General features: G+C 42.4%; 1 protein-coding gene across 1 annotated transcript in view; it reads right to left on the minus strand.

The window, feature by feature from the left end:
* UNC5D (unc-5 netrin receptor D) overlaps positions 1-25113 on the minus strand; it is a 132217-nt gene that overhangs the window by 36594 nt on the left and 70510 nt on the right. The window contains exons 9-11 of the mRNA XM_070364110.1: positions 15047-15215; positions 12905-13132; positions 3531-3680 (exon numbers count right to left, since the gene is read on the minus strand). Of these exons, the coding sequence (XP_070220211.1) occupies positions 3531-3680; positions 12905-13132; positions 15047-15215 (547 nt within the window). The remainder of the gene's footprint in view (positions 1-3530; positions 3681-12904; positions 13133-15046; positions 15216-25113) is intronic.

A 25113-nucleotide genomic window follows, 5' to 3' on the forward strand; every position in this document is an offset into this window, starting at 1 on the left:
ACTGGGAGAACCCAGTGCAGGCATAATCTTTTCTTGTAGCAAGACATGAGAATTGGCAAACAAACAAACAAAAATGCCTCTTGCTTTTCTTTCCATTCTACTGCACACCATCAAAACATTAAAAAAAATCTGATTTTAAGACTGTGTCAAAAGAATATTTTTGTTGTTGTTGACTTGAGTAGCAGCTGCCAATGGTGCTCAACAAAACATTTAAAAATAATAAAAGCACTGTGGTTAGTGTGTTTCCCGGGCAATCATCTTTGCTTTCATTTATTCTTCTCTGCCCCGCCGCCCCCCCAAAAATACAAAACAAAACACCAAGATGTTCACTGAGCTGAGAGGAATTCTGGGGAAAGTAATACTAGAGGACAAAGTGTAGCAAAGTTATGTGTGTTTAAAGAATTCCGGAAATGTTTTCTTTTTGAGTCCCATTATAATTAGTTTCCTAGCAGATGGAGAGAATGTAAATTGTATCCTAGCAGGAGACAGACACTGGGTTCTCCAAGATACACAGCATGCTGCAAGACAGCTGCTTTCGTCCTACGGAGGTGACAGCCTGGCTTGGTGTTCTGTAGGACTTAAAAAATAAATTAATATTTTATTAGATTCAGCTTTATAATATTTTACAGATTCTCTACCCCCCACTGTGAGCAAGGAAGAGGGGATACGATTCAGTAGCTCTCAGGTCCCAGGAACCTACTGGGAGCAGAGTTATTTCCATGCAGAGAAGGGTTGTTGAGTCTTCTAAGGGGACAACAGCATATCCCTTGTTGTGGTAGAGTCTTATGAATAATTGTTTATTTTGGAAGGACTAGCATTGTGGGTCTCTTTCTTTCTTTGAATCAAGGTTAGTGGATGCTATGGTAACCAGGTCTCCTAAGAACTCCTGTAACCTCACATGCCCCTCCCTTTCATCCATCCTACCTTGTTTCATAAGCAATAAGGTTTGTACCCTAGCATTTCATAAACTGTCATCCTCTAGAATTGAAACCAGCAAGATTTAAAATCTAGTTGGTCCTCCTATACATAGGCTCTCATCACATAGTTCTAAACCCAATCTGGACCTCACATCATTCTAAGAATTTTTCTTGGTTGGTGTCTCATAGGGCAGCTATTAATATTTTATGCACTGGATACCACCATGCCTGGGAAATTCCACCTTGCCCAGATGAAAGAAAAAAAAAAAAGGTTTCTTAGAGAGTCAGCTTTGGGTACCAATTGGAAAATGTCGATTCCTAGATTGCTGTTTTGAAGTTAAAGAAAGGGAGAGAGGAATAAGATGATGGGAATACCAGGAATACCAATAACTCTAACTTGTCTATCCACTGACTTGGAAGATGATGGGGACATTTACCAGGTGAAAGAGAGACCTATAAGTGATGTCAGCAATAGTGGGGTTTTCTGTCTCTGCAGTAGAGCTCTGTGAGTTCCCATCCACTAAGCCAAATCAAAAGCCATTCTCTATTATCCACGCCCGGTATGTCAGCACACATGATGCTCTCCATGAGGTTCAATCAGGCTGAATGCAAAGCTTCCCCAAAGTGTATGCATCTGATGCCTGGAGCAGACACAGCGTGGCCATTATGCCAAGCACAATATGTAGTCACATATACTGGGGGAGTTCAGTGATCACAGGAGTAAATAAATTGGTGGTAGGGTGGTGAAAAGAAAGGAAGAATAGAGCAGAAAGCCATTTGTGGGAAAGAAAAATGAAGTGGAAATGAAACCTCAGTGGCAAGCTGCCTGATGCAGAGAAAATTAAATTGTTGTTCAGCTTTCCACGACTCTTTCAAATTATGCTCAATTACAGAAGTCAAATATTTATACATGTTCACAACCTCTATGCAATCCAACCCATCCTGACAGTAAAGCTGGTTGGGCTTCTTTGCCAGCCAGCGCCCTTTGACTTTGGCTGGCCCTGTTGCATCCTCCGGGGTGAGCAGGCATTACCCTCCTCCAAGTCTTTTCTACCTGAGGCTCTCACTGAATCCCTGGTGTTGGAAGTGTTGTTTAAGTGCTCCTGAGAGGTTATAATTCTTTATCTGCTTTCTTTTTTTATCTGCAAACATTAAACTTCATATTTACTTTGGAGTCACTTGCATTAGATCCAGGGAAGCAATGCCCTTAAATAAAGATTAAAACAGAGGAATTTGCACGACTATCAGGAGTTCTTTTAACAATACCCTGAAGTTCAATTTGGCCTGCAAACTTTGAATACTGTTTTCTGGGAAACAGAGACGTCTAGGTCTAGAACATCATAAATAATACATTTATTCATAGAAAACCTCTCTCCATAAGAAAATATGTTAAATATCCAAAAAAATTGTTCAGGGCCCTGAGAGAGATACTTGTTGTTTTGAATGCTCTAAAACTATACATAGAGGGGGCAGCTCCTGAGGTAATGAAAAGTAAACAGAAAAATATGACCTTATTTGATTAGAAAATTCTGAATGTTAGAAAGCAGTGATGGTGCAAATTTCTTCTAACTCTCATGGAATGGTCAAGGTTTTTCTCTTTGAGATTTGACTGATTTCCATCCTACAAGCTGGTATATCTTGTGCATGTTTATGAATGCTGTAAAGATAGGTGAAAAAACCCACAGGGCTCTGCAGGTTATGCTGATGGGCAGAACAGAGAAGCGTGAAAGCCTCCTGTGAGTCCAGATCAGTATCAGTCTCCCAGAAGCTCCAGAGTTAAGGAAATGTCCTGTCTCTTGAAGCCCAGATGACTCTGGCTTAAGAAACAATGGTAGAGCAGTTGGCTGCTTCTGATAACAATGCTTATCACTGAACATTTTCATAGAATTCAGTGACAAGGTCACAAGTTGATATCTTTTCACGCTAAGCAACTATTCAAAAATTCCTTAACATGATCCAAAGAGACTCTTAAGTCATCCTGAAATTTTTTTAAGTCTCTAATAATGAGGTATATGAATGATGACACAAATATTTTTACATAAAAATATTCTAAGAGGCATTAATATTTCTTTGTTTTTCAATTTGTGATTTCTTCTTCCCATCTTGCTCAATTCATTCGGCAGCAAGCATTTCATCTATTTAGGACAAAATCTCTTGATCCCACCTGGCTGGCCAGAGCTCTCTACAACTCAAAATGATCACCCTTAAAAGGTTTCTCCCTAATATCCAGTTCATTCTATAGGTGAATAGGACTTAAAACACTGTCTCATAATGAACTGATATGAATTAAAACAAATCCACAAAGAAATCTTGCTCTAAGTTCTTAGATGGCCTTCTTCAACCTTTCCTGAGTGGTGATATAAACAGGAGAGAGGATACATGTTATATTACCTGACACGCAAGCACCTTTTCCCCCACCTGTTAGGAACCCATGGGTTTATGACAATAGGTTTCCCTGGGTGTAGTCCAAACAGTTACACATCTGTGACAGTTTTGAAATGAAATCCATAGTTTTAAAGGAGGAGGAAAGTCAGGAGTACCCTTACTAGGGTTTGTGATATGCCTGCTGGTTAAAGCAAAGCTATTTCTATTGGAAACCCATTTGGCCAGTACCTGGCATGCAGTGAATGGTTTAATTCTCCAGAGGAATGGGGGGATATCAAGGACAGAGATCTGAAGACTGAAAGTATTCCCTTTGAAATGCAGCAACTTTGGTTCTTCCAGGAGTTGTCCACCTTGATGCCTTTCATCCGAAACCACTTCCTATAGGACAAGAAAAAGAAAAGAGGCGCAACAATAAAGCACACCATTCCCTCCACATTTTCCTTCCATAGATAGGTATGTTCCCTCCCAGGTGTCTCCCAGAAATAGGCAAGAGCGTGACGGACACACTACTTTTATACCCTTCTATCCTTGCAAGGTCAGGGCTAAGGGCTACAGGCTGCTGAGAAATAAGGATCTGGTCACAAAGAAACAATTGCTCTTCATTATTGTATTGTTGAGGCTTTTATATATACTGTCCTTAAAACTGGAAGACCTCCTTTGCCCCATGCAATCTGTAATACTGTTGAGTTTCCACCATTGTGTGAATTTCATGCTGCTATCACCATGATCAAGGGATGTATTTGTACTTAACCTGACCCAGAATGCTATTTCACGAGAAAGGGAGACACAGCTCCTCTCCACTATGGTTCCCTTGTTTGTATCCAACACAGGCATCAACCAGTATGTATCCTTTAGCTCAAAATAAATGCAGAGTGCATGTATTATGTTTATTTGTAGTAACATTCATGGAAGTTATGCCAAAAGGCTGAGAAGAAATAAGTAGTCAAGTCAGCTTCATCTCAGAAAAAAAAAAAAATCAAATTCCTGAGACAAATATTCCTTTATCTTTTACTGAGAAATCTTTATAATTATATCTCATATAAACACAATTCACATACATTCTAAGGAAGCCATTTAATTGGTTCCAAATTTGTGGTGTTTAGAATCCTATCGATAAGACAAGTGAAATAACAGAACAGATAAGAACTGTACAAAATGTTAAACTACTGTGGGGCGGGGGAGGTGAGGTTCTCAGCGTTCCTGGAGATAAGAGATTTTCCTAAATCCTCATTTTAAAAATCACCATTAATTGACTTAAAATTTCCTTACAATGCTAGGCTAAATAGGAAAACTGAAATCCTTTAATTATGGCCTATAATCTTCCCAGAGTCTAAAAAAGATTGTTAGAAGCAAGGCAGCTAGGCTTATAAATACAATAAAACTTAAATTTCAATTATCAGCGAGTGAAAACATCTTCAGAAGTTATCTTTCCCATCTCTTGTCTCTGTATAGATTTAACATTAATAAAAATGTTTCTAAGAAGCAGCTTTCCAGCTTTTATCCTTCATGTACACATAAGTTAGATTAATAGGTTGCCAGTGTCTTTTCTCAGGACTAAATCGGTCCATTCAAGTGTTGTCATCTCCAGCTCTTCTAGGGTGGGAAGGGTGTGTCTTGGGGCCTTAAGTCAGCACTGAACTTTCTGCAGTGATGGAAAAGGTTCACATCTTTGTGTTTTAATATGGTATCCACTAGCCAGAGTGGTTAGAGTGACGAAGGAACTAAATGTTTGATTTTAATTTAAATGTAGATATGCACATGTGGTTGACAATTACTAGCCTGGACCGGGCAGTACTAGGTAATTCATTATGTTGTGCGTCTAAGCATTGGACATAGTAACAGGGTCGCCAGTGTCTAATGAGGGCTACAAACAGTGGAAGGAAAGAGGCAGGGTGGGAGGAAACAGAATTAATGCCAGATGCTGACTTTAGGTCTTTACAGATGCTGGTCTCTGTCCCCTCTTTGGAGATTTAATGAATGTCCAGCAGAGTGATGCCTGAGCTGGGCACTGGGTGGACAGAAATGAAACACCAAGGAGCTCATAGTCTAGAGAGAGGGTTAGAACAGTGAGCATATGAGTATAATATTGTATCTGAGTATTACAAATATGTATATTCCCAAAGGTTAAGGCTACTGGCAAAAGCCATGGGTCAGATGGTAAATCGTCTGTCTACAATGCGGGAGATCCGGGTTCAATCCCTGGGTTGGGAAGATCCCCTGGAGAAGGAAATGGCAATCCACTCCAGTACTATTGCCTGGAAAATCCTGTGGACAGAGGAGCCTGGTAGGCTACAGTCCGTGGGGTCGGAAAGAGTTGGACACGACTGAGCCACTTCACTAAAGGTTAAGGCAAGAGAGAAGGTGCCTAACTCAGATGGGCAGATAGGCCAGGGAATGAATCGGGAAATTAAGAGAGGAAGTGACATTTGAACTGAACCTAGAAGTAAATATAGGGGCTCCTCATGGGAAAGGGAGGGAGAGTGTATTCCAGACACTGAATGGACTCTCCACAAAGGTACGCTGGGATAGGAGGCTAGGGTGGAAAGTGTATGGCTGGAGATGATGGAAAATATAAGGTAGGAGCCAAGTCATGAGTTCTCCCTTACCATGCTAAGGACTTGTATTTTTGTTTAATGTCATTGGGTTTAGGGGAGCATGGGAATCTTCTGGGGGGTACATAGACTCAAGAGAGCATTCATCTTGCAAACCAAAAACGGAAGGCACAGGTGTCTAACCACATTTCTGTGTAGTCTTCGGCAAGTCACTTAATCCTTTAGCTTCAGTTTTTTCCCTGGGCTTATTTACAGCCAAACAAAATCATGAGCATGGTAACAGACTAACTTCTTTTTTGCCATTCTGGTGCAAGATTAGAATCAGGGGCAAATATGAAGTTTGCTTATTCAAATCACTATTAAAGTCGTGAAGTAACAACAGTGTTGACTTGTCAAAGTACTGATATATTTGACTAGGTGCTCTGAGGTGCACCCTGTTCTTTAATGCCTGAAAAGTACAGAGAAATAAACCAAGGTCAGGAGATGAAGTGGCTTGTTTAAGGTCATGCATTACTTGGTGTAGAGCTAGGTTATTTTAATATTTACAAACCACATAGCATTATCCCACTTGAAGGGAATTTAAGGTGCTTAGTGATTTAAAACTTGATTATTTACAGAGGAAAACATGGAGATGCACCCTCAAGAAAATGATCTGCCAACAGTCACATGGGTTAGTGACAGAACCACTGTATACAATACTTGTTCATGGTCGAGTATTTAAAATTTTTATTTTATTTTTGAATATAGCCAATTAACAATGTTATGATAGTAGATAGCAAAGGGACTCAGCCATACGCATACACATATCCACTCTCCCCCAAACTCCTCTCCCATCCAGGCTACCACTCGACATTGAGCAGAGTTCTCTGTTATATAGTAGGTCCTTGTTGGTTATATGGTCTAGTATTTTTTCTGTGAGATTTCCCTGCATTTTCCTATACTATACTTGATTTTTTAAGAGTCATGTGAAGGTCAGACAGCCATTAACACTGTCCCATAAGTAATTTTTCATTGGTGTGAGACACATGTAAAGATGACTTAAGTCAATCTGTTTTTGCCCTAGGGTTATTTATACTATCTAAGCCATTCCTGAGATGCAGAATGGAGGATATTAAGCACTTTTAAAATGGATGGGCTTAGTTGCTCAGTCATGCCTGACTATTTCTGGCCCCATGGACTGTAGCCCACCTGGCTTCTCTGTGCATGGAATTCTCTAGGCAAGAATACTTGAGTGGGTTGCCATTTCCTTCTCCAGGGGATCTTCCCAACCCCCAGGGATCAAACTCTCATCTCTTGCATCTCCTTCATTGGCAGGTGGATTCTCTATGCCTAGAGCCACCTAGGAACCCATTTAAAATGGATATCCATTTGTAATTATCACTGAGGAAAATGATACCCCTTAAAGATTTCTGCTTTGCTGCTACTCCTAAGTCGCTTCAGTCATATCCGACTCTGTGCGACCTCATAGATGGCAGCCCACCAGGCTCCACCGTCCCTGGGATTCTCCAGGCAAGAACATTAGAGTAGGTTGCCATTTCCTTCTCCAATGCATGAAAGTGAAAAGTGAAAGTGAAGTCGCTCAGTCATGTCTGACTCTTAGCGACCCCATGGACTGCAGCCTAGCAGGCTCCTCTGTCCATGAGATTTTCCAGGCAAGAGTATTGGAGTGGGGTGCCATTGCCTTCTCCATTCTGCTTTAGGGCCCCTATTTAAATACAACCATGATTTATGTTTGCTTTTGTTTTTTAGCTTGCTTACTTTAATCTCCACATATTGAACCCCCAATATGAACCAACTACATACAATTAAACATCTTGTAATCTTATGTAAAATATTAAGCAATTATAAACTATTGTGTAACAAAACAATTATAAAACAAAGAAACCCAATAATGACTTAATCACCGTGTTGACGTATCTGTAGAGGCACAACTGGCTTCAGAATAGAAGCTCTGAAACTCTTTCCAAATAGGAGAGATTGTATTTAACCCATAACTCCCCGTTGTATCCCTTTAACCTATTATGTTTTGCTTGGGGGCTGGGCCTAGAGATCTGTATTTTTAAATACTTCTCAGATGACGCTCATATCCAGCCAGGTTTGAGACGAATCAGTGGTACTAACAGCTGTACTGAGCTACTTCTGAGTCATTCACACGGAAGAATCACCCCAAGAGTGGAGTCTGATATCCATCCGATTCTTTCCTTTCTGCCTCCTATATGACAAGGATTTTTTGTTAAATCTCTGGGGATCTACTGTTGAATTGACACCTGTGTTAATTAAATTAGAAAGAAGCGTCTGGCTGGTTGCTTGTATATAAAATGTACCTGAAGCCTGTGGCCGGCGGTTTTTCTACCTCCTCTATTCCATCATTTCACATTGGGGGTTGCTAGTCATCCAGGGCTGGGAGCTGTGGCCAGGAGAAACTTGTGCTGTGTGTCTCACTGAGTCGTTTATGTTGATTTAATGAGACAGGCAGCAATATTCAGGTGTGCTTCAGGGATACGAAAACAGGCAGGCTGAATTTACATATTTATGAGACAAAACTGTTTGAACTTAAGCACACGCATACACATACGGAAATTATGTCGTCGTGTGTTTTCCTTTAAACGCTGTACGTGAGCAATATTTCCCAAGGTTGCATTATTGATAAACACAAGAACTATATCTGGAGGAAATCCTTTGAAATTAGATTCTAAATCCACATTAATGCCAAGTAAGTAATGAGGACCAAGGGGCTACTGCAGAGGAGTGCTGGAAGCAACGGAGAAAAACGTTAGTTGCTTTTTCTTTTCATTTTTTTTCCCCCTAAGATATGGCAAGTGCTTAATTCCTTGCTTTCCCCGTGTCAAGGTTTGTTTGAACTTGTGTGTATGGGGAGAGAGAGAGAGCGTAATACAAACACCATGACAGAAACTTAGGTCTTAGCATATTACAGTTTTGAAAATAAATCACCATTCTGCAACCTTTGGTTTGAATTCATCAAAAGCAGCAATGTCAAACACACAAACATAAAATCGCAGCTCTAATTGTTACAGAAATACAGGAGCAGGAAGTCACTGGTCCCTTTCTCACCTTCGGGCAGATGGCATTTATTATTATATTTTTTTTAATAAAGCCTATCTGACCTGATTTAATTTTCTATAGAGATGGTTTTAGATTTATTTAACATATCTTCAAATATCTGAAACTAAATTAATTATGTCTTATCTAGGTACATGAGGTATTTTGTTTTTGTCTTTCAAAGAAATTGCTACAAGGATTCAGATGAAATATCCTCAGAGCGAATGGGAAGCAAGCATAGCAGCCTTGCAGGGGGCAGAGGAGAAGGTGGTTGTTGTTGCTTGGTTGCTAAGTCATGTCTGACTCCTTGTGACCCCATGGATTGTCGCTAGGCTCCTTGGTCCATGGCATTTCCCAGGCAGGAATACTGGAGTGGTTGCCATTTCCTTCTCCAGGGGATCTTCCCAACCCAGATTGAACCCCTGTCTCCTGCACTGGCAGGCAGATTCTTTTCCATGTGAGCTACTGGGGAAGCCCCAAAGAGAAGGAGGGCCCGGCTGAAAATGAAGAGTGTGTGTTTGATTAAAATCCTCTAAAGGAATATATATATATATATATATTTTGGTGGGGCCACTATCTGGCCAAGTACTCACCTAGTTCTACAAAGACAGGAGAGTTGGGTCTAGAAGCTGCCCTTCTTCCAAGGATTTCCAGTAAGAGGGTGAGCGTTTACATAATTGGGGGACATAATTGATGGCATCACTGACTCAATGGACATGAGTCTGAGCAAACTCCAGGAGATAGTGAAGGACAGGGAAGCCTGGCGTGCTGCAGTCCATGAGGCTGCAGAGTTGGACAAGACTTAGTAACTGAACAACAAGAATTTCCCAGGGAGATGGAAGGGATGTGAAAATGCAACCATGCCCTTTAACTAGGTTTCCTTCTTGGTTACAAGCCCAGTTCTGGCTGGGCTCCGATTTTTTTCACTTCTTTGAGTTATGAAAGATGCACTACAATAAAGACAGCAAGTGTCACAGCCATGCTGGCTTCTTTCCAAATCATGACAGACATGTTCATTACAGTGGTAACTGAGGCAAAATTCCAGGGTAGGCAATTTCTGCAGAAATGCTTTATGAAAAAACTACCTGTGAATTTTCACTAAGAAGTTAGGGTTCTATTAGAGTTATAGCAGGTGACTCATCATTGCATAGAAGATGCTCAGCTCACACCACTAAAGTTGGGGGGAGCTAATAATAATGTGTGAAGTCTTTTAGACTGTTGCTATGGCTTTCTTCAAGTGGAATTATTTTAATGGCTTTGTAATTATATATTTCCCTCTAACTCAATACCACACATGAAGCCATGAAAAATAGGACATAGATGATTTGGGATATGAAGGTAGTTTAAATGAACTCAAGGAGAAGGTTGTGAACATGTTCACTGAGCAAGATAAACACCCAGAAAGCAAGATTCCTTTCCTGCACAAAACTCAGAGACTAAGACCAGGCAGTGAATGGTTGTGTTCAGAAAAGCTACGAGTTATGTTTTACTCTTTCCAGATTCAGGCCAGAAAAGTTATTCAGCCAAGCCTGGTGATCTCTCAGAACCCCAGGGGAGAAGCATGGCCTTTGCTGCTCATGACAGCTGTCACATACATCCTGTCAATAACAAGTACAACCCAACTCAACTCTAAAATCAGGTTTCTTTGACATAATAGGAGAGAGAAGGAATCACTGGAGGTAAATAGATTCCGACAAACAGGCCAGAGGTATCTCCACTGGAAAACATTTCTCTACAGCAAAATTAAAGAATTTTGGGAAGTCTCTCTCGATGAAATAAAGACATTTATATTCAATTAGCAGGAGCATGCCAGTTTTTCAAGCACTGATTAAAAAGGATCTGCTACCCACAGGAATGGATAGTGGTTTGAAAAGCTGTGGTTTGAGCTTCATTTTCATGATTCCCACGGCAATTCATCTGTGAACAGCTGAGCTATTCTAGAATCTGGTAGCAATCAGTAGGAATGAAAATACATTATCTGCAAGTCACTTAGAAATTCCTTGGGCAAATGTCTAACTTGCTGGTATATACATTAGCAGTGCTGGTATATACATTATTCAAAGCAAAATTCAAACCCATTATGAGGTCTTAATTCCAAGGTGGTTGTGATGAACAGATCCTCAGGGTAATCCTAGTTAGCAGGGGGTAACCCATATGACACAGGAGATCGGAAATCCACCCCAGCCCTCCACGTTTACTGAGATTTCAAAATCTGCCTGAGTTACTGAACAACCAACTAGTGTACGGCACATTTTACAACTATTCAGTGGTTGCAGTAACCTCAGTTAATTTTCTGTTTGAAGTGTAGTTGATTTACAACGTTGGGTTCATTTCTGCTTACTGCATAGTTCTTCAGATACATGCATAGATACATTCTTTTTTATAGTCTTCCCTATTGTGGTTTTAGGCTACCTACTCCAGTATTCTTGGGCTTTCCTGGTGGCTCAGTTGATAAAGAATCTGCCTGCAATGGGTTCGATCCCAGAGTTGGGATGATCCCCTGGAGAAGGGAAAGGCTACCCACTCCAGTATTCTGGCTTGGAGAATTCCATGGACTATACAGTCCATGGGGTCACAAAGAGTCAGACACGACTGACTGACATTCACTTTCTACTGTGGTTTATCACAGGATATGGAATACAGTTGCCTGTGCCATCCAGGCAGACCTTGTTGTTTATCCATCCTATATACAATAGTGTGCGTCTGCTAAGCCCAAACTCCCGATCTCTCCCCTGCCGCCCCCTGGCAGCTTCAAGTCTGTTCCCTTGTCTGTTTCTGTTTCGTTGATGAGGTCATTTGTGTCATGTTTTTAGATTACACATAGAAGTGATATCACATGTCAGTCGATTTTTGATTATTCAATGTCCGTTAGGTATTTTTATCCTGGAGAAATCCTCTTACTACAGGGTCTCAAAAGGAGAGGAAGAGTTTAAGATGTCATTCATAGGTTGAGGTTTAACTGCTTACACTGATGTTCTTGACTAAATGGCACCCCTCATGATAAAGCTCTGTTGTGAACAGTCAGATACCGAAGCGTGCCCTTTATAATGGCCTGTGCTACTTAAGAGATGGGGAAAATGTGGGCACATAAGCTGGCACTGTCACCTCTACTGGCTTATGTTCAGGATTCAAGTCATCTTATCTCTTCCACTGGTAAACGTGAGATTTCCAGCTCAGTGTCTTAAAAGCTAGTTACTGAGGGAAAGCATGATGGGCTTAATGATTCAGAACTGGAATAGCTGGGACTCGGGATGAGGTGCATCAGGAGAGCTATGCTATTTATATATGGGCAGAGCTTACACAGGCACTTCTGCATTATTTTTGCTGCTATTAATAAACCTGTACTCTTTGAGAGGTGCTAATTCAAAAAGGATCATATGTGATTAAAAGGAGCAAAAATGCAAAGGAACCATCTCTGCCCTAATAAACCTAAAAATGAACAGACTGTGTGTTCAGGATGTCATGGGACTACCTACTGAGAGGAATGATTTATAATCGTTGTCCCCGAACTACGACCTTCAGGTGATCCAACCACTTGTCTCATTGCTCAGCTGCACATCAAATAACTCTGGTTCCTGTGGTTCACGCCAGTCTCCTCTCTGGACATGGCATCCCTTCCTCTTTAGGTCTCAGATCTCATTTCTCCAAGAAGGTTCCCCAAGGATCCTCAAAGACGTCTCTCTCGTGACTGGGCCTCTGCTTCCTGAATTATGACTATCCTTCGAGTCAGTTTTCTCATTTAGCACACAGTGTGGTGTATTGGTTTATCCCTCCTCTCTTCTTGAGTGCCAAGTACCCCATCGTACCTTTAGCACATCAATGGGCACACGGTAACACAGCTCTTGTTTCGAGATGGGTATCCCCACTGAGCCAGTGATGTGGGCTCATTGTCCAGACCCGCCCTCCACAATCAGATTTGCTATTGACACCAATCTTTAGGAAACCCCATGTTCCCATGATACCACAAGAGGAACTAGAGAAAAGGCTGACCTGAAATGCCCAAGGGGTGTTGTCCACACAGTAGACCCTCAAGTTGTAGTCCAGAGAGTTACAGGACATGCAGCCAAAAACTGCCACCTTGAGCTGCTTCACGGCACAGTCTGTGATGGGTTCCCCGGTGAGGGCATAAGTCCCAAAGCTGTCTAGGAGCACGTGACATGCAAAAGGGTCCAACAGGCAGTAGCAGGATGTGGATTCATCCTCCACCGACATCACTTCCTGTTGGGAAAAGGCGTCTTGAATTCTCTCAGCTTGGGAAACACAATGTGATTTAACAGTCACTTTGCAAGGACATAACATCTTTTTTTCAGAATATTTTTATTGAACTCATTTTCTTGGTGTTAAATGTTTTTCTTTTATCAAAATAACTGCTGACATCAGGAGCTGAAGGAACAGCTATATTCAGTGTAGAGTAGGAATTCGATTTAGTAGGTTATAACAAACATCACTTTCAAAGCTCTACAATTGTTGGTTAATTTGTCCAAGGCCAAATTAAAAAACAAAACAAAAACGGCCTTGAACCTTAACATCAATGAGCAAACTTTTATGTTTTTTTTATAAAGGTCTATTTCTGAAAACCTCTTCCAATATCCTTAAGGTAATGTTTATTTTCTTTCAAATATTTTATCTTCTTTTCACTGCATCAAAACCACGCATGAGGGACCATCCAATAAATGGTTTGAATAAGATGTATCAGAGTATCTCACCCTCCCTGCTAAGGTATGTGTGACCGATTTGATAGTGGGTAAATCTAACACCGTCTGGATGTAAATGACTGTGAGGAAGTGCTGGGAAGAAAAACTAATGTGGTAAAAATCAAGACAAAGCAAGATGTAATGAAAAAGAGCCCCAAATCCGGCCCCTTTATAAAACCTATGGAACCTCACACCCCTGGAAATTCCCCTATGGTTGTATCACAACTGAATAAATAGCAGAATGCATTTTCAACAAAGAAGAGTTTCAAGACAGAGCTGGGCAGGGGAACTAATCCACTGAAGCAGCTGGGAATTTTCTTCTCCTCAAGAAACATGATTTTCCCTTTACTTCCTTCTCCTGAAGCATCTCCTGGGAGGTAAGATCCCAGGGCTAGCTGGAACAGGTCACTGTGTTCCAACAAGATAATTCATCTGCCTTCAGGCAAACTGACCCCAGACAGACATCAAAGGAATCCCCATCAGGCAGATAAACCAGGTTTCACTTAAAATAGCCAGCCCCCTGCAATCTTTCTTCGCTGTGACCGGCTCTCTTGTCCTGACTTTTCTCTTGTGGATTCTCAGTTTGTCTCTTTTCTTCTCTCCTTGTGCTGTTTCTTACATGCTTTCACATACACAGGGAAAGACAGAATGATTTTCAATGCGTTCATTCATTCAGCCACATCTACCTAGCAGCTACTCTGTTCCTGAATACTTCCATATAAATTTGTTACAACCCCTATTTTGGCAAAAACAGATGGTGACTCCTTTTATGAATACAGCTGGCTTACCCTGGGCCTCTTCCCTAATTCCCACAGAGGCCACAAGGAGAGTCAGCTGGGACAGAGAAATGGCCTGGGAACCAAGGCAGGAACCACAGTCTCACTTACGAAAGGCAGGTGCACAGAGTACATGCCTGTAGGGGTGATTACAACTGTATTCCAAAATCAAAGGAAAAAGCTTCATATCCTCTCTGGCTTCTTTTCCCCATTATCACACACATGACACACACACGACTAGCCAACACCTTGAGGATGTCGTAATACTGGCCGCCAACCCCCTGGAAAACAAGCAAACGCTCACCAATTTCACAGCTGACTTGTGTGAACAGAAGGTAAAGTTAATTCCATTCCACAGGTGGAACCTAAACCCTGTTTTTTTTTGAAGCTTTTTATTTTATAGTGGAGTACAGCCGATTAACAGTATTGTGATAGTTTTAGGTGGACAGTGAAGGGAGTCAGCCATACATATCCATGTATCCGTGCTCCCCCAGACTCCCCTCCCATCCAGGCTGACATATAACACTGAGCAGAGTTCCCTGTGCTATACAGTAGGTCCTTGTTGGGTATCCATTTTAAATATAGCAGTGTGTACATGTCCATTCCAAACTCCCTACAGCCGTTTTTGTTTGTTTGTTTTTAGGAAGGCTCTTGGGTCTCACCTCCCACTTGCCCTGCTGGGTCCTCTTCTTTAAATGGATGTTCCAGTGCTCAGAGCTGACGTCCGCACAGTGTGGGATGGTCAGGGCAAAGGGAGTGGTGACAATCATGTCAGGGGGACCGCAGGTGACTTCCGGACTCAGGAGCACCTCGGATCCATCTGACTGGAGGCTGTACGGTTGGGAAAGAATAAAAGAGAGAAACATGTAAAGGAGTGGGGGGCATACCTGGATGAGAATTCAGTTACAGGGCTTAGTAGCAAAACCCTTTCTGGGACACCCTCCTGGGGAACACCACCTTCTGGAGGGTACTTGGTCAGGACTACAGACATCTATCTTGAACCACTCAAGCATACAGACTAAGGGTAAGCCTAGATTTCATATCTAGGTTTTGAAAAACAAAATGACAAATGCTTCTTCAGAAAGACAGGGCAGAACAGTAGAAAGAAAAGACCTGGCTGGCATGTCACACACCAGCTGTTGAATCCTCATTCTCGTTGGTGATATTATCAATGACCAAAGCCAAAGCTGTCATAGAAATGACCAATCTGGTAATCCCAACAACTCCTCCTACAAATACGTTTAATGCTAGTCAGCAGCAAAACAAATTACTTTTGTAAACAAAGCAACACTTCAAATGAATACAGATTGAATGTCTCTTCTGGTTTCAAAAACATTTATTTTCTGCCAATGTGCAAATACACAAGTTTTATAGTGATGGCACAGTAGACAGTTATAAACTGCATAATCAAATACATAAATATATATCTTTCATATTTTCCTATTTTAGCTATAAATTTAAAATCATTCTGCCTAAACCTGGTGTTCAGATTTTCCTGCATTGTGAATAATTTACAACAAAAAGGCAGAGCCATGAAACAGATCAAAGAAATTTGACTAAAAGGGAATAATACCACCTGACTGAATGCCTCCCTGTTCTGTTTTTGTGGCTTTTGTTTTTAATCTCTGTCCCTAAACAGTAAGATGGGGTGGGTTATAGCACAGCAATCAATGAGAACCCAGAAGTCTACCCATTTTCCCTAACTGCTATGTGTTTTAGAAAAAGGTAGTTGATTTTTTTTTTTTTTTTGGTATTTTCACTTGTAAGAAATATACTGATTCAGAATATAGTCTGTAAAGCAATTCAGGATTCTCAGATGAATAGTGTGACATGAGAGCTAGGATTGGTATTATTGCCTAAGCTTTCTCTCATCTCACCGAGGAAGGGCATTGAAGAATGTCATCTCTGATCAAAAGAGCAGGATGAAGTTAGTACTAAAAGATACTACCTTTTCTGTGGTCTTGTATTAACAAGCAGGTTTTCCACGAGCACATCTAACATGTTAATTTCTGAATTGCTTGTGTTGACACTGCTTGTTTCCCTCTCTGGTCAGTCACGGTCACCCTTTAGCTCATTATCTATAATTTGCTGCTGCAACAAAAGTCAAGGCAGATAAGCAAGGAGGAGCATCTCATATCTCCTGTACCTAAAGCAGACTTGAGTATGATCACAGGGTCTTCCTCCCTCTCCAAGAAGCTGCATTTCCCAAAGTCAGCCTTCCTCGTAAGCAACCAAATTTATCAGCTCTTCCTTTCCAGACAAAGCATAGGCAAAACGGAAAATATGCCTTTTATGCATTTACATCTCTAAGTAGGGCAGGCCAAGTTGGGGTCGGGGGGAGGTGGTGGGTGGGTCTGGAAACTCAGGTATTAGTAATCAGTAATGTTCTGTGAACAACCTAGAATGCTCTACTCGAGGTTTGACTCAAATGTGAATTTCCAGTGAGGGCTCTAGCCAGCACGAGGCGGCAGTCTGCGCATGGATGCCTGCCAGCAGCCATTAGAACGTTTTCCGGGTAATTGCTGCCTGCATCCTACAGACAGGGATAGCTGGCGTGCATATGAGTGACCGAGGACAAGCTCCTAAAAGAACTTTAATAGCTTTCAGACAAGCATTCCCCCTTGTTGAACATATTGTTCAAACATATGGGAATTGGGGGAATTATTTAATGCCAAATGAACTGAAAGCAGCTCATTAGATGAACTCTCACACTCGTGAATAGAAGGCGCCTTTCGGTAATAACTTAAAACAGCATTAGGAGTCGGAGAGGGTGCACGTAGAAACCTAGGTGGGACCTGGAATGGGACTTCGCATTAAGCAGACATTGGACATTTCCAGAAGCGCAAAGAAAATAAGACTTCTGTCTAATCCTCCTACTGTGAAAACAGTGTCCGTGTGTGTAGGTCTGTCTCTGGTGAAGGAACAAAACTTAATCTCTCCATTTTTTTCTCCCCCTGTGATTAATAATGATTTGCCCTTTTCTGCCACCTTCTATCTGGGGCAATCAGGGAGATTTACAAATATTAATTAAAGCACTCCACACACCTGTGTGCACAGGTATTAACAACATAAGGTCACAGAGCAGTCAGCCAAAGAGATGGAGGCAAAGTCAGCCCAGATTTCTGATTTCTGGAGCTCCTGAGCCCTGTGGCCAGATGCACTGTGTTTCTCTGTTGGTGCTAGGAGATGGCTGGTCCTCTGTCCCAAAGAAGATGCAGGAAAAAATGTCATCCAAGTAGAGTCATGGATGTAGACCTAGGACATCTTGGGGCAACAGGACTGAGGGAAGAAACTCATAACTGGGCAAAACCAAAGATTTGTAAGGCATGTGTAGATGGCATTTAAGTTTGCCTACATCATATTGAGTTCAGCAAAGTCCGTTTGGGTATGTTATGGGAACCCCATGAACTTTTCAGCCAATCCAGTATTACATACACCAGGGAAGTATTCATGCTCTTGCTAGGGGTTAAAAAAAGGGCAACACATTCTTCTAAAATTGCTGTGAGCTACCAGTAACTGGGAACTAATAACAGCAGTGATTTTCTGGACCATAATATGAACAGCTTCTCTGTGCATCACTCATGTATGAAAAGTCTGGTTGTATGAGATGTTTGCTATTAATTTTTTCATTTTGTTACCAGCCCCTGCCTTTTCTCCATATATATGCTGTACATGTTTATGAATGCTGATATAAAAAGATCCATAATTTAAGAGCCAGGTCTGTGTAAGCAGGTGGCTTTATTGATCAACTGTATAGAAACATGGTTGTGAATTCAAATTTCTGCTCTGGCAGTGCAGCTGAGAGTTCTGGGGAAAATTTTGCCATCTGTTTAGCTTTGATGTCCCCACCCCCAAATAAATATACATGGCAGGAGAGGGTGCTAGTAAAGGGTACGGGGCCTCTTGTCTGGGAGTCTGGCAAGACAGAAAGCCCCACATGGCTAACCCGGGTGAGTTAACAGCGAGAGAACCAAGAGTAGCAGAGGAGCCATAGAGAACACAGAAGTAGGGGAAAGGAACTTTATCGTGTCCTTTCTGTGTGCTTCATGGCACTGTCTCTGACACCATGTCCCTCCACCGACCTTTTCTGTGTCAAGAAAACCAGACAGAGTTTTGGTAGAAGGGAAAGCCCTGTGGAGCCTCACTTGCCTCCCATAACATGTAACATCTACTCAAGGACTTCCCTGGGAGTTCAGTGGTTAAGACTGCGCTTCCAATGCAAAGGTTGTGGGTTTGATCCCTGGTCAGAGAACTTAAGATCCTGCATGATGTGCAGTGTGGTCAAATAAAAAGGGAATATACTCTAAGATTGTTCTGGAGTGAAAAGAAGTAAAACCTAAAAAGCACCTAGTATGTGCTCCATGCGTGAGGGTTCTGCTTCTCAATCCTCAACTCCCATCTCTCCTGCCTTTTTATGAGTCTTATTTCTATAGCAACTGTGCTTTTGGGTGGCTACTTTATTCAATGTGTGCACGCTCAGTTGTGTCCGACTCTTTGCAACCCCATGGACTGTAGACCACCAGGCTCCTATGTCCATTGGACTTTCCTGGCAAGAATACTGATGTGGGTTGCTGTTTCCTACTCCAAAATTTATTCAATAGATTGCCCTTATCACAACACACATGCTTTAAGGGGATTTCCACTGCCTTAGGATGAGTACTATGGGAATTGAAGGCACCTTGGCAGTGCTTTCGTGTTTCCATCACGGTCACTTCTCAACTCAGCAGTCAGAGGAATCCCACTGAAAATGCCAACATCTCGCCCTCTTCCCCCAACTTATGGAAGTGTTGCTATTTCTCCTGCTCTGGAATCTTCCTTCAGATGTCCCCACAACTAGCTCTCTCATGCCCCACAGACCTTTGCTCCCTTTCCTTCAATAACAAGGCATTTCCCCAGTCATGCCTGAACAATGTCACTGCAACATTCTTACCCTGAATGCTAGCTGATCTTTGTTTTTCTTTTATTTTACACTCATTGCCTTCCAATGCACTGCACTATTAATTTATTTTTATTTTATGGTGGTACCCCTGCCCAGTTCCCAATATAGGCCACAAGCGCTCAAAATACTTATGAAGAAAGCATAGGAACCAGTGGTTTCCAGTGACCAAGCATGGGACATTTTGAGCATCACAGTGAATAATGGTAGTAAAGGATGATAACCCATTGAATAAAATAAGGAATCAGGAAAGATACAGATATAAGTGAATGAATGAATGGGAAGGGAAAAACTCTTCCATACGGAAGCAAACAACCACATTGTGTTACTCGCTCAGTCATAGCCCGCCAGGCTCCTCTGTCTGTGGAATTCTCCAGGCAAGAATACCGGAGTGGAAAGCCATTCCCTTCTCCAGGGGATACTTCCCAACACAGGGATTGAACCCAGACCTGCACTGCAGGCAGATTCTTTACCACCTGAGCCACCAGGGAAGTCCATACAATAAGAAGCCAACTAATAAGTGGAGAAAGTCATCATTTGACAACTAACCATATTAATAACTGACTCAGTTAAGGATTATGAATAGGATGCTCTACACTCTGGTGAAAGTTTGAAGAATAATAGACGATTTGCATGGCTTCAAAGTATCTTTCCACATGGTGCTTATTAATTACAAAGGATCGACATGACTTTATACTTGAGAACCTTGGTAGACACCATCTAGCCCAAGTTCTCAGTTAATCTTGCCAGTAAAGGATTAATTTTCAGAACATACTTCTTGATATGAAAAAGCAAAAGGAACTCAAGCATCACTTCTGTAACATTCCTGCCAATAATACTTATACTGACACTAAGCATAAGAATTTATTAAACAAATATCAGCCCAACTTGAGGGATATTCACAAACTAGCTGATCTGCACTCTTGAAAATGGTCAACATAATGAACTAGCAACAGACTTAGAAACTGCACTAGATTAAAAGAGACCAAAAAAGTGCATGATAACAGAATGTAGTGAATGGACCTGAATTTTCATTGCCATAAAGGACATTATTTGGATAACAGGTGATATATGAATAAAGTCTGTGGGGTAAATAATAGTATTGTATCTATGTTAATTTCCTGATTTTGATAATTTGCTTTGGTCATGTAACAATTTGTGTTTAGGATACACACAATGAAGTATCTGGAGGCAAAGGAATATCTTATTCACAATGGTTAAAAACTGTGTGTGTGTACGTGTATTTTATTGGGTTGGCCAAAAGTTTGCCTCTAACATGGAAAAATTGGAACAAACTTTTTGGCTAACCCAGTATTTACACACATGGAGAGAGAAACAGCAGAACACAGAACACATACTAAAATGTTAACATTTGTGAATCCGGGCGTGGGAAGGTTGGGAACTCTATACAGAGGACCCTTGACCACACGGGAGTGTATGGGCACCAACACGCTCTGCTAAGTCAAAAACCCATGCATAACTTATGGCTGTCCTTCAACTTCCGCGATTCTCCGTAGCTGTGGCTCCACACCTGTGGATCCAACCACACACAGCTTGTAATTACTGACTACTGAAAAGTGAACCCATCGAGTTCAAAGCCATGTTGTTCAGGAGTCACCTGTACTATCCTTGCAGCTTTTCCTTAAATGTGAAATTCTGACAAAACAAAAAGATACTAATGAAGAGGGGCTCAGGTTCAGAATTCCTACAATGAAATCACTAGGGTCGCTGACAACTGCACAGAATGTGATGGTTCTGAACTTGGTGGTGGCAAGGTTGTGGTCCAGACCTTGCCACGTGGGGACTCACATTCTGCAGTATCATCTGCTCACCAAGGTCAACAGAAGGTCACGGTGAAGGTCAGTTGCAAGGCGGCATGCCCATGGCAGGTCTGGAGCTGCATCCGGGCACATTTGGCTTTTGCTTTCAACATCTCTTGACCCGATTCTAGGCTTGCAGCGTGTCACTCTTTTCAAACAAAACACTCAGCTCCATTTTTAAAGACATGGTTTTGACTGTTGTTGTCATCTGCCATGCTGTGCTTGGTAATCATCACTCTCTCCTTTCCTCCTTATGGTCTACATTACAGATGAATGTAGGTTTTTGATCACCTTTACCCGAGCATCACTCAGGAATGCAGGTAGGAAGGTAATGATAGTTTTACTATGCCAGACCCTGGGTCGATCCATAATTAAATCATATTTTAATGGAACAGACATAAAAAGCTGATAGATGAAAGCTATACTTAGCTGGCTCCAGCCTCCCACACTTTTCTACCTGAGATGATACAGAGTTTTAACTGTTATTATTCTTTTTCTCTTTTCCCTGAAATCCTCACACTGATCAACAGTGCTAACATCGCCATGGATAAAAATCACGGTTTGAGGTTTATGATTTCTCTTGTCTTACTCGAGTCTGATGCGTGCATCACTACATAGCTCTGACCAAATCTTTGAGATCAGTAGGAAACACCATCTCAGGATCTCCCAGAGATACAGGCCCTTTAGAAAGCCAGCGTGGCACATCAGTCAACCCCAATAGTGTGACTAGGTCTCCTGGGGGACTCAACTCCAGTGGGCTTCCCTGATGGCTCAGACGGGAAGAATCTGCCTGCGATGCGGCAGACCGAGGTTCAATTCCAGGGTGGGGAAGATCCCCTGGAGAAGGGCATGGCAACCCACTCCAGTATTCTTGCCTGGAGAATTCCATGGACAGAGGAGCCTGGTGGGCTACAGTCCATAGGGTCGCTGAGTCAAACATGACTGAGCAACTAACCAACAACTGCTCTGTAAATAGGATTTATTTTTTAAAGATTTATTTATTTATGGCTGTTCTGGGTCTTGGGGCTTCTGCCTGCAATGCAGAAGACTTGGGTTCGAGCCTGGTTTGGGAACATCCTCCGGAGAAGGAAATGGCAACCCACTCCAGTACTCTTGCCTGGAGAATTCCATGGACAGAGGAGCCTGGCAGGCCACAGTCCATAGGGTCACTGAGTCGAACATGACTGAGCAGCTAACCAATAACTGCTCTGTAAATAGGATTTATTTTTTAAAGATTTATTTATTTATGGCTGTGCTGGGTCTTGGGGCTTCCCTGGTGGCTCAGTGGTAAAGAATCTGCCTGCAAAGCAGGAGACTTGGGTTCAAGCCCTGGTTCGGGAACATCCTCCGGAGGAGGAAATGGCAACTCACTCCAGTACTCTTGCCTGGAGAATTCCATGGACAGAGGAGCCTGGCGGGCTAAAGTCCATGGGGTCGCAGAGAGTGGAACACGACTGAAGTGACTGAGCACGTACGTGCTGGGTCTTCAGTATTGCACGTGGCTTTCTCTGTTTGGAGCGAGTGGGAGCTACTCTCTGTTGTGGCGCACAGGCTTTTCATTGCGGTGGCTTCTCTTGTTGCAGAGCACGGGGTCTAGTCTGGAGCCTCAGTAGTTGAGGCTCTCGGGCTCTAGAGAGTGAATTCAGGAGTTGTAGTGCGTGGGCTTAGCTGCTTCATGGCTCGTGGAATCTTCCCAGACCAGGGATCAAACCCATGTCCCCTGCATTGGCAGCTGGATTCTTAACCACTGCACCACCAGGGAAGTCCTGTAAATATGATTTAACAAAACAGACTTCTAGAAAGGGAGGATAGGTGATTAAGGGCAGAATAGAGGAAAATATAAGTTGAACAAAATCTCTCTATCACAGTAGACTCCGTTTTCAGTCTTTAAGTAGCTGTAAAACTGTAATGTGGTTCAAATTCCTTGGCTAGCTTGTTTAAAATTATATTCCTGGACACCACCCATGATTCTGATTCAGTATTTCTGAGATAGGGACCAGGAACTTGTATTTTTCATTTGGACTGTCTGCATGCACATTAGCTAGGTATTACTGTTTGAGAAAAGTGTGGTTCTTGAAAACTTGAGTGATTCCTGAGAAAGCATCTGAAGCCATGCCTTACACAGTGGGGGCGGAGTGGTCTGTTAGATACAGATCAAGTAGGCTTCTGAAATGGAACTTAGATGCTGGTCAAGTTGAAATGCTCACTATGAAGGCTTTGGAGAAGGAAATGGCAACCCACTCCTGTATTCTTGCCTGGAGAATCCCATGGACAGAGGAGCCTGGCAGGCTACAGTCCATGGGGTCACAAGAGTCGGACACGACTTAGTGACTAAACCACCACCAACCACCACTACGGTTGAAAAATGCAAATGCACAGGGTCAGTTCCTACATCGCCTTTCTCTAAATAGTACATGTGTTAGTACAGAAGGCTGCCCGGTTGGGGTGTTGATGAGCAGTCACTGGAACTAATGTTACAGCTCTTCACACCATTCTACGCCATTAGGTGGGGCAGGAGAGGAGCCGTTGGAACAGTGGATTACAACAAGCAACGGGCATCGTTTACAGACGATGGAAGCATATGGCTTTACTATTAAAAGGCTTAAAGATCAGTGTCACCCACTTGATATTATCTGAAATAGCATCATGGGTGGGGAGTTGGCCCATGGGATTTGGGGTTGGGGGAGCAGTTATACACAGGCTGGAATGAGGATTTGACTTTGCTGAAATGTGAGCAACACCCCACTGAGAGATTCAACTGTCTGCATATGTTCAGCGGCTTTAGTTTATGTACACATTCATTGGGTGTTTACCAATTAATATACTAAAGGAATCACAAATCATGTGTAAACCACCAGTTCCTAGACACAATTTAAACCTCATCTTTCATGCAGTGTCGGCGTCTAGCTTTGTTTACTAGGAGAAGCAGAATAATGATGGCTTAGGGAGAGTGCTTTAAAGTGAACCAGAGAGGGGAGAAGAGTGGATCTAGGTGGTATGCTGCTATGACAGGTTTTATTATCTGCTAAGTTGTTTACTCATTGCTGTTCTGGATGGGGAAAACAGCCTTCTCTGGAGGAACCTGAATCCGGTGTCAGAGAAGCACTTCATTTGGGTGGGGGCAGGGACAGGACACAGGAGTAATCAGGTCAACACCATCAAGGAGACAGGAGGGTGTGGCACGGGGTGGAGGGACAGGGCCGAAGTCACACCCCCTTGTGACAGAGCTGGGATCAGAATCTCCTGTTAGTGGTGGGGGTACCAGCAGTAGAAGAGACAGATGTTCTCTGGGATGTGGTCTCCAAAACCTGAACCTCGAAGGTGTAATGTTGGCATGTGAATTGCCAAGATGGTATTCACAGACACTGGAGAAAGGAAAACAGAACTTTGGAGAGTGTAGTGTGGCCACAACAGATGCTTGTGTTGGTTTCCTATTATTGCTGTTCCATAGGCTTTCTGGATCTTACCTTCCCTGGTGGCTCAGATGGTAAAGAATTTGCTTGCAATGCGGGAGACCGGGGTTCTATCCCTGGGTCAGAAAGATTCCCTGGAGAAGAGAATAGGTACCTACTCCAGCATCCTCGCCTGGAGAATTCCATGGATAGAGGAGCCTGGCGGGCTGCTACAGTCCCTGAGGTCACAGAGCAGGACATGACTGAGCCACTAAACTTTCATAGACTTACTGGATCAAAACAACACAAATTTATGTTACAGTTATGTAGACAAAAGTCCTAGGGAGCTAAAATGAAGGTGTCAGCAGGGCAGTATTCCTGCTCGGGTTCTGGAGAAGAATCTGTTTCCTGGCCTCTCCCAGCTTCTAAAGGTCACCGGCATTCTTTGGGTGGAAACCCCTTCTTCCATCGGTGAGACCTGTGACATCCTCACATCTCATTATCTGATAGACACTCCTGTCTCCTCTTAGAAGGATCCTTCTGTGGGCTGACTGCATAATCCAGATGATCTCTCTTTCTCG

The sequence above is a fragment of the Bos mutus genome, chromosome 27 (genome assembly GCF_027580195.1).
Source record: "Bos mutus isolate GX-2022 chromosome 27, NWIPB_WYAK_1.1, whole genome shotgun sequence".
Lineage (NCBI taxonomy): Eukaryota > Metazoa > Chordata > Mammalia > Artiodactyla > Bovidae > Bos > Bos mutus.